This window comes from Pipra filicauda, unplaced genomic scaffold, assembly GCF_003945595.2.
Source record: "Pipra filicauda isolate LSUMZ 115617 unplaced genomic scaffold, ASM394559v2 scaffold80_size11013439_pilon, whole genome shotgun sequence".
Taxonomy (NCBI): domain Eukaryota; kingdom Metazoa; phylum Chordata; class Aves; order Passeriformes; family Pipridae; genus Pipra; species Pipra filicauda.
Genome location: NW_024104987.1, coordinates 2,455,981 through 2,471,779, shown reverse-complemented (window position 1 = coordinate 2,471,779; position 15,799 = coordinate 2,455,981). Strand labels below are relative to the sequence as shown.

At 50.9% G+C, this 15,799-nt stretch overlaps 1 protein-coding gene across 1 annotated transcript in view; it reads left to right on the top strand.

Moving 5' to 3' along the window:
* Positions 1 to 7,092: 7,092 nt before the first annotated feature.
* Positions 7,093 to 15,799, top strand: part of MAP2K6 (mitogen-activated protein kinase kinase 6) — a 44,805-nt gene continuing 36,098 nt past the window's right edge. The window contains exon 1 of the mRNA XM_027736546.2: positions 7,093 to 7,305. Coding sequence (XP_027592347.1) covers positions 7,290 to 7,305 — 16 coding nt within the window. The 5' untranslated portion in view covers positions 7,093 to 7,289. The remainder of the gene's footprint in view (positions 7,306 to 15,799) is intronic.

Below are 15,799 nucleotides of genomic sequence, written 5' to 3'. Positions count from 1 at the left end.
CTCCTCCTTCCTCTCCCTGGCTGCTGGTGAAGCCTCAGCTTCTATCCCTAAATATCCCGGTTTCTCCTTGCCTTGCATGCTCCATACTGGGAGTTTCCTGGTGTTCTCCCTCCAAATCTCAGGCTGGCTGGGACACTGTGTAGCTTTGCAGTCATATCCCAAATATCATCAGGAACACACATCCCAGACAGGGATTTTGCCATGTAGAGATGAAGCCTCTGGCAAAGCCACTCAGGGCTCGTGGCCACCTTCCCCTTCAGTGTCTAAGGTCTCCAAGTGTCAGGTCCCAGCCTCCCTGGTGCCAGTGTTTGCACCAAACCACCCAAATTTGTATTGTGTTAAACAGGAGCGCAAAGGACAAACTCCTCAGATGTATTCACAAAGAAAACCAGCTCCAGTAATTAACTCCAGATCATATTGCCCCAGGAGTTATACAAATATAACAAAGGTTTATTAAACCACCTCGACAAAACCACTCTCGTGGTGGCTGTTGTTCACAGTGAGGGATGGAGATCATCCCTGCCCCGGAGAGCTGATGGGCAGCTCTGCTCTGGCACAGAGGAGCCCTTGGACCCCTCCTGGAGATGCTCAGCCCTGGGTGGGACCCAGGCTCCTGCAGAAAGCCCCCCGTGCAGGAGCATGTGCAGACATGGATCTGCATCTGTGGGGATCCAGAGCAATGAGCAGTTTGTGATTAAACCCTTAATTGTGTTGTTGAACGAGCCTGTAACTCATTTTGCTGGAAGAAAAAAGGTGGAGGGAGGGAACTGGGGGGGAAAACCAGCAAGAAACAAAGCCTAAAGTGCAGAGCAGTGCCCCGAGGTGAAGCCCTCCCCCCAAAATCCCAAATGTCATCCAGGAATGAGGGACTGTTGATCCCAAACCTCCACCCAGCCACCAGTGACTCATGCAGTGTCACCCAATGATGCTACGGGGCTGGGGGCTCCAGCTCTGGCTCATTGGGGTCCTGCTCCCACCTTTGCCTTCCCGGGAAGGAGGGAGGATCCCTCCCCAAACAGAGTCTGGCTGGTACTGAATGTGATTTAAAGATGCCTTGACTTCAGAGGAACCTTGATGGAGTAATTTAAAAATCCCTCAGAGCAGCACATGTGGCGCTGCACTCAGCCTTGTGAAAGGGCTGGGATATGGATGACTGGGCAGAATTTAGGAAACTCTGAATGTCCTTTATTGCTCCTGTCTTCGGGGTGAAATCACTGGGCATTCAAACAATGCCTGGCGAGAGGCCTGCAAATCTTAAAACCACGGGGACTAAAGGTGATGGATCTGACCCTAAAAGATATTGAAGCCTCCAGCTGCCCCCGGCAGAGCTGAGCAGTCACAGGGCCGTGAACAGGGAGCCCGTGGCACAGCATCAGGCTGGGGATGTGACCCAGAGCCAGCCCTGCAAATGCAGCAAACACAAAAGGGCTGCGACTGAAGTCTGGGCTAAGTGCTCCCAGGAGCCTGAAGGATGCATTTGGGTCCATTACTGCACCAAAGTAAACAGAGAATCTATTGTACACAGAGAGAGATGCAGGGAGTGCAGAGAGGAGGAAATGCAAACAGTAAAAAAAACCCCAGCAATATCTGCAGCATTAAAACCCACAGCAGCAGCCAAGGAAAAAGCAGCTGTGACTCTGCCCCTTCGTGACAGCCCCAACCCCAACAGGTGACAGAGGAGTGGCACCTTCGAGGGGGGGTTTCTGCACGGACATCTCTGTGCAGCAGCAAAAAGGTGACCACATAATACGTGTCTGGTAAAATTTCAGGCTTTTTGCAAGAGACAAAACCATCCCCAAGAGCAGGACTGCAAGGCTCACAAGGGGGGACAAGCAGTGTAAGACAGGCCACATAGAAACACCTTTTCTCCCATCCCACAAGACAATGATTTCCAGAGGTATGAGGCTGCTTTAGTTCATCTGTGCATTGAATTCATATTTTTCTAAAGATTTGAAAAATCCTACCTGGCTCCCCACCTCCACCTCTGTCCCTCTTCTTGGGTTAACAAACAGCAAGCATCACCCTCACCCCTCCTGGAAGGGTCTGCTCAACCCATCATTGTTATCCAGCCTGATTTATGCCTCTGAGACCTTATTATTACTAACCTGAAAGTGATTTTTATTCACTGGCCTCTGCCTCTTTTATGAGCTGCATGTACTTCTTGGGTTATTTTATCCTCTCCCAATTCCCCACCTTTCCAGCTAAAGCTACAAAAACGAATTTACAAACATCCCACCCTGTTTACCAACATCCCACCCGGGGCAGCAGAGTTTGTTTAACTCCTGAGAACTGCGACGTCCTCCTGGGCTTCCATCCACCTACTCGGAGGTGGAAAAACGTGCAGGGAGCTAAGGGCTGGAGGAGGAGGAGACTGAGGAAATTCAGACAAAAGGTAAGCTGTGGCTGAACTCTCGGGGACTGTGTTTGGCTTTAAATGCCTGCAGCCTGCAATTCCCTGTAACCCGGGGAACAAAGGAATGCAGGATATCACCCATTCAGCCCCTGAGGAGCAGATGGTCTCTGCTCCCATGAGCGGCTCATGCTCAGGACAGCTCATTGTTTCTCACCTCCTCTCTCCCCCGGTCGAATTCTCCTCCCCGGCATCTGCACCCTCTGCTTGCTTTGGCTTTTCTTCAAGCTCCTTCCCCAGACATCCTTCGGGAGCATCCCCTTTCCCAGCTGGTCCCTCGTGTATTGGAAAACTTCCTGCAGTCTTTTGTAGCAGAGAGTCCTGCCTTGTCTGCTGCCCCATAGGAGGCAGAGCCTTCAGTGTGATTATTCCTACTATTTTTAATTTTCAGCTTCAGTGTGAGGCCTCTGCACCTCGGGAGCGCCAGGGAATGGCTGGCATTTGCCTGTCCCCAGGGTCTGTGGGAACTGACCACTTCCTCAGCCAAAAAACAGTGGGAAATCTCAGAGGATGCTGCCCAGGGGATGGGATCACACTCGACAATGTCACTGCCTTGCCTGTTGTCTCTAGAAGCTGTTGTCACCCTCACAGGACACACCAAGCCAAACCCTCGCCACGTTTGTCCCACAATATCCTTCCTTCCCCACAGCTCCCATTCCCATGAAGGGAGGTGATGGCTGGAAGCACCATAACCCAACCAAAACACAAAGCAGAACCGAAGAGACCTGAAATAGCCCCTGGGTCCTTCTGCAGAGGTCCTGCTGGAGCCTATCCCACCTCCTGCTCCGTGGAAGTTGGCTCACCAAGCTCCTCTGCTTGATTTCTTCATTTGTGAAAGGTATGGGTTTTGGAAGATCCCATTTCCCAGGCACCAGGACTTCTGTTTGACCCTGCACAGGGCTGTCACCCAAAACACACAACAGCTTCAGAGCAACAGCCACGGCACCTTCACACTGTGTGACACGCTGGGAAAACCCTGATTTGAGCCCAAAAGCCTGGTCTTGGTGTTCAAGGATGCACAAAGAGGCAACACAGGTGTTAGGACACCAGTTTTGCTTCTGTTCCCTGTAATCTGTGATTACAACAGTTATAAACCACAGAAGACCAGCATCTGAATTTTCCAAATAATTCTTAGATGGACAGGGGGAAAACACCCCTCTCCCCACCGAGGTGCAAGGAACTGAAACACAGAAACAACCTTTCAGAATGGTCCTGCAGGAGCAAAGCAGGACAGTTTGGGACTTGCTGTTGTTTGTGGACAGAGCCCTGGGATTAATTCCCCCCCGAGTGAGCGTTCACACAAACACTGACACTGAAGCCTCTAATTGTTTTTTCCCTGGACAAACCCAACGCGTGACCCGGCTCAGCTTCCAAGCGCCCCGATCAAAGCAAGTGCTGGAAACCATGTTGTGCCTAAAACAAACACATATTTGGGTGCAAATCTCCTGTTTGCAGGCGCAGAGAGGAGATTTTTTCAGTAGGGCCCTGAAAGCACAGCGTGTTTGTCCAATTTCTCTGCAGTAAATTCGTCCCTTAGCAATGCAGGAACGAGCTGGAAGGAGGAATAAATAAATCAGAACATGCAGGAAATTTGAAGGACTGTAGACAGGGAGTAAGCACTGGAGGGAAAAGTTATGGCCAGACCCAAATGTAGAAGTTGGATCTCTTTGTTCAGCCATATGGATTCCCCCTGCAGTAACTCCTCTTCCCCTTCCCTTTCCCCTTCTCCTTCCCCTTTTCCCTTCCCCTTCCTCTTCCCTTTTCCCTTTCCCTTCCCCTTCTTCTTCCCTTTCCCCTTCCCCTTCCCTTTCTCTTTCTCCTTTTCCTTCCCCTTTCCCTTTCACTTCCCTTTCCCTAGACATGAAATCCCACCTAGACAAAGGAGATCTGGTCACATTCTCTGCAGAATGTAGATTTTAGTAAGAACCAGGTCTGACAAGGGAAACCTAAACAGGCAGGGCATTGTGCTGGAGCAGCTGTGAACAGTAAAGGTAATGAAGAGACTTGGTAGCACTTGATTTAGATATTTGGAAGAAATTTTATACAGTGAGAGTGGCAAGACACTGGCACAGGTTGCCCAGAGAAGCTGTGGCTGCCCCATCCCTGGAAGAGTTGAGGGCCAGGCTGGACGGATTTCTCCTACCTGGGCTAGTGGAAGGTGTCCCTGCCCATGGTTTGGGTTGGACTAGATGCCCTTTAAAGATACTCTCCAACCCAAACCACTCTATGACTCAGAGCTGACAGTAACCAGATCACAGCACTGGGATGATCTCAAGTCCAGTCCTACCTACGTGTGTCACCCACCCACGTCCCTGCTCGGCTCCAGGGCAGGGGAGGGCATCCTGCAGGGACTGGGGAAGGCTGCAGCCCTCACACCCTGGGGGAAGCCCCCCAGTTTGGGGGTGATGTGCCCCTGCCTCCCCCTGCACTTCCTGGTCCTGCTGCAGCCTGTCAGGACTCGTCCTCTGGCCGAGCTTCACACCCCCTCCAACCCTGCACACACGAACCACTGAGCAGCACACGAGAAGGACAAGCCTCTGCAGGTCCCAGCGCAGCCTAAACCCGTGAAAGTTGGGAGAAAATTCCCCTTGGCACTAGCAGGGCGCTGTACAGGGGTGCCCTAATACTGAGGAAGGCAGCACTGCAGTGGGATCCTGGATCCCTGCACACCTTTGGGAAGGGGGAATAGTGAAAACATCAAAAACAAAGTTAAAATCGCCATTATGCTCTTTGCTGGGTGCTCCTGGTGGGACACGGGGTTTGCTGAGCACTCCGTGTGACAGGGACATCCCAGGGCACCTGATGGCACCTGGGAGCCAGCAGGGCACATGGCAGAGCTCCAGGAAATTGTGGAGAACAAGGACACCAAAATTCCTTGAAGCTGTGTCAGGGCAGGGTCAGGTTGGATCTCAGGAAAAGGTTCTTCCCCCAGAGGGTTGTTGGGCACTGAACAGGCTCCCCAGGGCAGTGGGCACAGCCCCAAGGCTGCCAGAGCTCCAGGAGGGTTTGGATGATACTCTCAGGCACATGGTGAGATTTTTGGGAGTGTCCTGTGCAGGGTCAGGAGGTGAACTGGATGATCCTTGTGGGTCCCTTCCAACTCACGATATCCCTTGACTGAAATTCTATGAAAGCAACTGGGTTTTGATAACATTCAATGGATGATCTTCCAATGGCCATCCAAAAGCCTCAAGAAAACCCTGCATGCAAGTTTGACCAACAAAATTTGTTAGAAACGCTATAAAATCCAATGAAAAACCAGAGCCTTGCAGCACAACTTTATAGGACAAGGGCTCTGGCTCCCAGGGGGATCCTGCCCCGATGCTGGTTCAGCTCACGGGTACTGAGTGGCAAGGCTGGCATTGCTGAGGTGTGAGTTAAGGGTCTGTCAGCATTGCCATCACAACCCTTTCGTTTTGGGGATTTATTGCTTGGCTGTGAGGATTTGCTCTAGCTGGAAGTTTGGCAGGAAGGACCACGCACAGCATCTCATTTCCCTCATCCCTGAAAGCCTCTGAACAGTGGGAAGTTGCACACGGGTCCCTAGTTGAGGGTTGAACCTCCTTCAGAATCTGGCCCTTGCAGCTAAAAGTGGCAAGGCCACACCAGTGTGATTTCACTGCCTGGGGCCAGCTGGGAAACGGAGGTGTGGTATCAAAATCAGTTATAATACACATCTTCCAGCCCGAGGAAGAGGTGGCAGCACTGCTTGCACTCCCATCCATGCTCTCCATGCAACGTTTTCACTGGATTTTATACCTTATATCCATAAGAAAATAAATGGGAAATATATCCATTTCCACACTGTAGAATAATATGTTAAAACTGGTGATTTTGCTTCATTCAACATCATATCAGCTGAAACCTTTAATGGAACTGTCACTGATTATAAATAACAAATTAATAATTCTCTTTGGCTCTTCCTTGTATTACACCTTCAGGAATTAGGTCCTGATTCCAAGGGAATGCAAAAGTAAGATTCTGGAAAGAAAAAAAAATTAAAAGAAAAAAAGAGGGAAAAAAAAAGAAAAAAAAAAAAGAATAAGAAAAAAGAAAAAGAAAAAAGAAAAAGAAAAAAGAAAAAGAAAAAAGAAGAAGAAAGAAGAAAAAAGAAAAAGAAAAAAGAAAAGAAAGAAAAAGAAAAAAGAAAAAGAAAAAAGAAGAAGAAAAAAAAAAAGAAAAAAGAAAAAAGAAAGAAAAAAGGAAAAAGGAAAAAAGAAAAAAGAAACAAGAAAAAAGAAATAAAAGAGAAAAAAGGAGTAAAAGTGAAAAGAAAAAGAAGTAAAAGAAAAAAGAAATAAGAAAAAAGAAAGAAAATAAAAAAGAAAAAGGAAAAAAGAAAAAAGATATAAGAAAAACGAAAGAAAAGAAAAAAGAAAAATAAAAAAAACAAACACAAAAAAAGAAAAAAGGAAAAAAAGAAAAAATTGAAGGAGGAGCGGCAGAAAAGGGATGTTTGGAAACAGAAAATAGGGCCGTGGTTTGGAGCGGAGCGGGTCGAACCCCCCCCGCCCCACCAGGACCCCCCTCTCGCCCCCCCTGCCGGCCATGGCGGGGGGCACAGCAGAACTACATCCCCCAGGAGGCAGCGCGGCCGCGGCGCACGCGCAGTGCGCGCCCCCGCCGCTCCGAGGCCGGGGCGGCCGCCCCGGCCCATCATGTAGGTGCAGCCGCGCCGGCCCCGCGCAGGGACCCCCGGCCCGGGCACGGCCCAGCCCCGCGGGCCCCGCCGCCACCGCCGCCCCGCTGCAGGCGGGGGCTGGCCGCGGACAGCGGGGCCGCAGCGCCGCATCTTTGTTCGGGCAACTCGCCCCTTTTGGAGGAGCCGCACGGGGGAAGTCTTTGTGCGCGCCCTTCCCCCCAGGCCAGGCGGGGGACAATGTCTCAGCCCCGAGGTGAGCGAGGGCTGCGGGGGCGGCGGCGGGACCTCGGCCGGGTGCAATTGCACGGCCGTGTGCGTGTGCATGTGCGTGTGCGTGTGCGGGGCTGCGCGCCTTTGCATGTGCACCGCGATCGCGTGTGCGGGAGCGGCTGCAATCGCGTGTGCAGGAGCGGCTGCAAGTGCGGGTGCGAGTGCGGGTGCACGGGTGTTTGCACGCCCGCAGAGCTCGGGGGTGCAGCGCCGGCTGCGGGTGCATGCGAGCGTGCAATTGCATGTGCGTGTGCACGGGTGTGCAGTCGCATGTGCGCGTGCAATCGCATGTGCGCGTGCATGTGAGCGTGCAGTTGCATGTGCGGGTGCATGCGAGTGTGCGGGTGCACGCGTGTTTGCACGCCCGCGTGTCCCGGGGGTGCAGCTCCCGGTGCAGCTCCCGCCGCATTTCCTGCTCCCTTGCGCCGCAGCAGCCCCGCGCTGGCTCCAGCCGGGATCCGCTCCCGGGATTACCGAGCCCTGGCCGCCTTTGGCACGGCCGGGACGCAGGGAAAGGGGGTGTTGGAGGAGCAGCTGCAGCCGCGCTCGGTGCGGGGTTAAAGCAAACTTTGAGACAAGTCCGCGGAGGAGATGAAAGGTGAAACTGGAGTGGAGTTACCAGGAATTAAATATATACCTATGTTTCCATGGGAAAGTATTGTTCTCGTGCCAGGGCTGAGATCATTTTCCACCCATTCCTCTCCCCCCCCCTTTTAATATTTGGTAACTTTTGGTCAGAGGCAGCAGCGGGGGTTTGTCACACCAGGACGCTCGGAGCGTGCAAAAAGGCAGGAATGGAGCATTTGGGAGGTGCAGAAAGGCAGGAATCGGGGATCCGGGAGCTGCAGAAAGGCAGGAATGGAGCGTTTAGGAGCTGCAGGAACGGAGCGTTTAGGAGCTGCAGAAGGGCAGAAGTTGAGAATTTAGAACTTGCAAAAGGGTGGAAACTGAGCGTTTAGGAGATGCAAAAGGGCAGGAATTGGGCATTTGGGAGCTGCAGAAAGGCAGGAATGGAACGTTGAGAGCTGCAGGAACGGAGCGTTTTGGAGCTGCAGGAATGGAACGTTTAGGAGCTGCAGAGGGGCACAAGTTGAGAATGCAAAAGGAAGTTGAGATGCAAAAGGGCCAGAAATGGGGGAATTTGGAAGCTGCAGAAATTGGGCATTGAGCAGCTGCACAAAGGGCAGGAATTGGGGCATTTGGGAGGTGCAGAAGGGCAGAAGTTGAAAATTTGAGAGCTGCAGGAATCGAGCACTTGGAGGCTGCAAAGGGGCAGAAATGGAGCATTTAGGAGCTGCAGGAGGGCAGAAAGGGGCCCAGCCCCCCGGAGGCAGCGGGAGGGAGGTTTGGGAAGGGGACAGCAGTGATTTATTTTTGCCAGCGTGGTGGCGAGCGCTCGCTCTTCGCGTTTAACTCGGTGGTTATTCCGGAGCGGCTCTGCCTTGTGTCCTGCAAGGGAGGGGGGAGGAGGTGGAGAATTTAATATTGCAAAAATGCTGTGGGAATGCAACAGCCCCTGCAAGAGCAGGCGGAGAGGTTTAAGGAGGAGTTGCTCCGGCCATTCATTGTGAAAATAGATGCCCATATGTCAGCGAGCAGCCACACAGATGCAGCTTTTGGAGCCTTTTAAATGCTTGGATTGGATGTTGCAGCTTGGCTCTCCCTGCATCCTGCAGCCCTCGCACATATTTGGGACTGGGGGGGTGAGAGGCAGCACATGGCCCGGTGGGAGCAGGTCCCAGACTGGGTTTGGGGTCTGCCTCTTGTTGTATTTATTTATTTAATTTTTTTTAATAAGCCATCTGTGAAGTCAGTGGCCTCTCCCAGTAATCCTTGCAGGGAGGACATGGGGAAGGAGGTGCTTGCACAGCTCTTGCCACACAGTTTTCCTTTGTAAGAAAAATGTAAAGTTGTTGTATAATTTATTCCTAATTTGGGTTTGCTGCAGTCATCTTTTCCAGCCAAGCAGGGAATTGTAAAAGTTTCCGACAGAAAGAGCCAAGGAAGTTTGATAATGCAGGGTTGGACCTGGTGATACCCACAGCACTCTGCCCCTGGCTGGGGGGTCCCTGGGAGACCCTCGGAGGGGCAGGGGGGGCAGCTGCTGCCCGAGGGTCCCCAAAAAACCTCAGAGTGGGAAAACCTGAGTGTGCAGAGCTGGTGACAGGCAGGGACCTGTGCTGGTGGCCCTGCAGCCCACCCTCCCCAGGGGCTGCTCAGCCTCCGTGCTCCCCAGCCCTGTCCTTCTCCATCCTCCTCGGCACCAGGAAAAAGGGAAAACAGGAGTAGCCAACCCACAAAACACGATCCCAATGAATGGCATCATTCTTGAGTCCCTTTTCCGTCCATCCCGTGCTCTGCAATCCCAGTGTCTGAGCTGGAATTCCTTACACGGATAACTTTTCCAAGTTCAGCTGTTCAGGCCGAGGTTTTGCTTGGGAAGGGGTTTCAGCTCCGGGGCTTTGCACCAGAGGTGTCGTTCTTCGGGATGAATTAAGGGAGGCATAATCTGTGTTTCGGGATCAGCTTTCATGTGCTGCACAGGAGGTTCCTCGTCAGCTCTCTAAAATACAGCCCAGAGCCCCAGCCAGCTGCTGAACCCTCTCCCTGCTTTGAATCCTTTCCAAAGTTGTTCTGAGAATTTGCCAGAGATTAATGTTTTTTTTTTTTTTTTTTTGGTGCAGCTTGTCAGGGGAACATGTGAGCAGGAGGGTTGTTCCTGCACGAGGCTTATTCCCTGCAAGGAATCTCACCTAGTTCAGGGGGACCCTACCTGTGCCACGTGAGCAAGCAGAGCTGATCTGCCTCCTGCACAACCACAGCATGGGCTGCAAAGGTCAAAACTCCCCCTGGAATTCAGAAGCAACAGTTTTATTCGGGGCCTTTCCATGGTAGGAATGAGCAGTTGCCTCCAGCATTGTGCTCGTAGTTCTCAGCCAAGTTACCTGGACGCTGATGGGCTCGCCAAGAGTCCATCAAAATATAAAATACAGTTCAAATATGCCTTTCACCCCATGCTCGTTCCTGCCTTCATTCCCTAAGTTGCAAAATGATATTTTTTTTTTGTTGGATGGAGCAATCCATAGCAAAATTCCCTGGGCACAGCAGGTCCCTGCAGCCTGTTCCTCACCTTCAGAGGTGAGCCCATTCTAGACAAGTGGGACTTGATGCTGATGGGAGCTCAGGAGAAGTTGAATTGCTGCCCAAACAGGGCCCATTTGGCTGTCATGACTAATAGGATATGATTTTGGAAGAGGGGGAAAACAAAAGCAGAAGTCCATATAAATGACAAGCTAAGCACAGTTTGAGGCTGTAAATCTGAACTCCGGTGGCAGCAGATGTATCCAAGAGTCTCCCAAGTTCCTTGTGACGGGGGGAATCACTCCCTGGAGAATCCCACACTGGAGAAGCCACCTGCAAATATGCAGATTTCTCCACTGGAAGAAGAAAAGGGGAGGGGCAGCAGTTCCCATTAGAGCACTGATTCAGAAATAGTACATGGAAAGGAGCGATGCTCAAGCTAAATATTGCTGCCCGTTGATCTTCGACTTTGTGGTTTCAAATGCAGTTTTCTGTGCTTGAGCTGCAAAGGGAAGACTGAGATTATGAGCAGCACGTCCCACGTGATGCTGGCTGAGTGTGTACCCTCTGGACTTTGACCACAGGCCCTGCACCTATTCAAAATATTACAGTTTTATGTGAAACACTCTTTTTTTTTCCTTCCCCCCCCCTCAACCCCCCAGCTAGAAGTCTCAGTGGAGCAGATGTAGAGGCTAAACGGTGGTAGTTGTTGTTTTTTTAAATCCTAGGTAGGTGGCAGGTTGTTGCTGGTGTAAGATTAACCCGTGAGCAGCTCCTGTGGGTTGTGCAATGTGCATTTTGCCTCGTCAGCACCACCTCAGCTTCTCCCCACTCACACACTCACTCCCATGACACAGGACCTGGCAAGGGCACAGGGAACATGGTCAGCCAGGTACAAGCCTAGCAAAGCCTGGACTAGCAGCAAACAGCCGATTTCGGTTGGAGTTGTTGATTTATTTTTAATGTATTTATTTTTTTTAAGGATACCCTGTTGAATTAGCTTCGCCCTGTTGCGTGTGCTGCCTGCTCTGCTGCAGGGATGGGAGTGCCTGTGGACCTGCTTTGGGTTGAGAGGGGGCAAATGTTTATAAAGAGGTTTAAAAGCCTCGTGCAGTGCCAGGCTGGAGGAATTAACCAGCAGGGGAAGAGGGAAAACCAGCTGGTTGGGGTAGAGAGTTTTTGGCTGGAGATGATGTTTGGCATAAACCAAATCACTGCTGTGCCCGGGGAGCTGAGACACCTGGCTGGGCCCCTGCAGTTGCTGTGTTTTGCTGTCTGCACCCCTGCAGAGCCCTAAGGAGGCGTTTTTAGGGTGCCCTGTCCCCATGTCCTGACATGTCACGACAGCAGCAACGTGCTGGTCAGGGCAGCACCTCCCCAGTGCTTGGCAGGGACAGCACACAAGCATTGAAAAGCTTAAACTGTAGAAGCAATTATAGCAATAAAAGTGATAAGTTGCAGGGGAAAAAGGAGCAAAGAGCTGTTTTCTCCTCGCTGCCACACCGAGTGCTGCTGGTTTGTTACCTCAGTCACCAAAAACTCCAAGGTTCCTTCAGGGTGAGTTCCCTCCTGTGACACACACACAAGCTGCTAAGGTGAAGCAAATGATGCTCAATTAAAACCACAGGAGTAATTTAGGGAGATGAGACACCTCATTCCTCCCAGAGCACTGGCATTACTGGAACACAGGTTTGCAAGTTCTGGGTCCTGTAGTTGCAAATACACAAGGTGACTGAAAAGTTGCCTTTTTTCCTCCAAACAGTACCTGTGTTTGTTGTCACTTGTCCGTTTTCTCCTGCTGAAAAGAGCTGTAGCAACACCTATAGAAGCCTCTGAGAAAAGCATCGAAAACCAACACACCTGAAAAAAGCTCTGATCCCTTTTTTAAGTTGGAAGACAGAAGACCAGTATGGGAGTTCTGCTAGCACAGGAGTGGGGATGGCCTTGCAGCCCTCTGCAAATGCACCTGGAGGACCACAGCCCAGTCCTGGTCAGGATTCCCAACCCTTCCCCGTGGGGTTCCATGCCTTCACCCCATGAACTTGCATTCCTCATGCTCAGCCTGCCCACAGGGCTGCTCCTGCTCCAGCTCCAAAAGCAAAGCTCTGCACTTCACGTGCTGGGCCGGTCCCAGCTTTGATGGCAGCGGGTGGCACAGGTACTTCTGGGTAAGAATGACTCACCTGAGCACACAGGTGTCCCTTGCTGCATTCACTCGTGTTTTGGGGGACTATTTTGAGGTGCATTGGAGTTGGCAGCTTGGCCACCAGCAGCATTATTGTGTGGAGTGTTGAGTCAGTCTCCAGTGCCTGGATAAATTGCAGGACTGTTGTTTTAATTTTAGACATGAACGGAGCTATAATTAAAAAAAAAATCTGTTTCATTACCTGTAGAGTTACTTCACTCCCTTCCTTAGGGCCTGTCTGGGAATAGTTTAAGGGATTAGCATTATCAGCTAGAGCAGTGTTAGCAGGAAGGCAGATCCAGGAGCCTGGAGCTGTGCCATGACAGATATTATGATCTGTGGTGGCAAAGTGGTGAAGGCCATTCAGTGCAATTTCCATTATCTGCTCATTGCGCAAAAACTTGGGGCTTTTTCTGCTTTTGTTTTCCAAATCCACAGCGTTCTGCACTTTGACAAGTGTGAATGGAAGAGTGTCCCCTGCTCAGTAACCCTGGCTCAGTAAAAAGCAATTTGGAGAGGGGAAGTCTCGAGACTGTTGCTTGTAGGGCTTTCTTTCGCCTCAGAGCCAGAATTAAACCTATCCTTCAAACCTCACTCTTTTCAGGCAGGAATTCCAAACACCCCGTTGATGTTTCAGAGGGTTCATCCCACCATGACAGTCTCTGGAGTGCTAAAGCACTTCTGAGTCACCTTTCCTTTGGAGATGGTGCAGACAAGGTGCAGAACATCCTTTGTGGAAGCTCCGAGAAGCCACTCGTGCATCCTGGTCTGCTGGTGGGGCTGAACATCCCTCTGGATTTGCTATCCCAGAGTCAGGCAGGAGCCTGAATTTGTGCAGGCACGGTCAGAGCAGCATCTGATGGCACCAGGAGAGGGTTTTGGGGCAGGAGCTGCTCTGGCTACTCCCAGTTGCTATAGGAGCAGCGGCTGTGGCTTTTTTGGGCTGCAGGAATCTGAGTGCTGCAAACAGCCTCTGCAGCTGAGGTAGGGTTTCATATTTGTAAGAGAAAAAGGCATTTTTTTTTCCCCTTATTTGAGCAGGAAAAGTTCACAGAGCAAAGCTGATCCAGTTTCTTGCCGTTGCTGTTTTGTTAGCCTACTTAGCCTGCAATTTTATAATCAAGGCTGGATTTTCTCAGCCTGCACCCGGGCAAGATCAAAAATCATTAGGGGAACTGAAGCCTGAGCAGCATCCACTTTTACTGCATTCAGATGGAAACAGTGGGGGGAAAAAAAAAGGAAAGAAAAAACCAGCAGAAGTTGCAGATGAGATGCCAAAGATAAGGCAGCAATAGCAAATCAGTGCAGGAGTCAACACTTCACTGTGTCTGCAATAAGAGGCCTCTAATGAAGGCTGAATCAGCACGGACTTGGGAGCTGCTTTTCAAGGAGAATCTTTTTCTAAACAAAAATATGTAATTACACTCAGTGAAACATGCTTATCAGTGCCAAATGGCCTCAGAGCATCCTCTGGCTGCTCTGTAGAAGTCCCAGGCAACATGTTTTTGTGGCTGTGTTCATCCTGCAGTGGGGTCTGATCCCGAATTTCCTCTCTCCTGTGTTTTCAGCAGGGCTTATTTCACACTCGAGCAACAAGTTATAAAAATTACAGCTTCACTCCACGTTATTATTTATCTTATGAATGTTTATTGCTTCTCCAGTAGTTCAAGGTCAGATATAGAAAAGGACTCAAAAGTGTTTTGTTGTTCTGACAGCTCCAAAGTGATGGAAGTCCCCATCTGACAAAGACAGACCTTCCCAAAGAACTGGCACCAAAAAGGAAGGGAGAGGGAGGATTTTAAAGGCAAACCCAGCATTCATTACTGACTTTATAGAGTAGGTTTAGATTAGATATTAGGAAGGAATCCTAATCCCACCTGGGAGGATGGGGAGGCTCTGGCACAGGTTGCCCAGAGAAGCTGTGGCTGCCCCTGGATCCCTGGAAGTGTCCAAGGCCAGGTTGGACGGGGCTTGGAGCAACCTGGGCTAGTGGAAGGTGTCCCTGCCCATGGTAGGGGGTTGGAATGAGATGAGCTTTCAGGTCCCTTCCAACCCAAACCATCCAGTGATGCTTTCCCTGGATTTGCTCCATTCTGTTTGCTCTCATCACCTCCCGTGTGCAGGAGCCCCAGTCAGAGCCCGCTGGATTCACAGGCTGACTCAAGTACCTGCAGGCAGGAGGTGAAGGATTCACTTAAGAACCAGGGAACATGAGATGAGAGGGCCCTTCTGGCACCAGCTCTGTGTGGAGGGTTTGTGCAGCACCTCACAGGGCCCTGGGCACCGGCTCCTTCTTCCAGGGCACTTCTCCAGTGCTGGCAGCTGGCCCCCACTCAGAGACACACTTCCCAGCTTTGGTTTCAGCACAGCCCTTTTTCCTAGGGCTGCTTTAATTGCCTGCAATTAGGGTCTGCAGTGCTGCAAAAGTATGAAGAAATAAAACCCAGTTTGGCTTTGTGAGGGCTGGGGTTGATTCCTTCTCTCAGACAGCTGATGCTGTGGCCTTTTAGAAGGGAGGTGTCAGCCTGGGACCGTGGGGTTTGTGCCTGTGGCTGCCCAGGGTTAAAGTACAAATATGGGATATTTATTGTAGTTTTATTCAAGGAGTGAACACCTGGAGGAGCTGAGAATAGCCATCCTCTTCTGCCAGTTGGGTGAAGGAAAAGACAGGGACTTTACACGCTGTCATCAAACCCCCTTTGGGCTAAGCTACATCTTAAGTAGATTTGTTTAAGCACTGAACTTCAGCACTTGGCAAAAGTGCCTCAGGCAGAAGCACAAACCACAGCACAGGGCTCTGGCAGCCCTGAGAGGCCCTGAAGGTGCAATGGGCCACCCCAGCCCCTGCAGAACAAGGTCAGGGTCTGGCCAGCTGGGACTCTGCTGTTAGTGAGGTGCAGACTCGGGTCTGGCTGGGATTTCCAGACTCCTTCCACATTTGGGAGGTAGCAACAGGACAGGGAAGCTGCTGTAGTTAAATGTGAACAGCACTGAAGTTTGGGCTGTGGAGCTGTAGATGTGTCCTGCTGTCTCCTCTTGCAGGTTTGCTTCTCTGAACAGAGAGATGCTGGTTAATGCAGAACTCCCTCCCAAGCAGACCTTGGTACTTAACTCTGTTAATTAAATGCTTTCCAAAACCACAAGATTGACCTTCACTGCATGCCCACAGATTTTTCTCTCATTTAACAAGCAGAGGGTTGTCAGAGTAGCC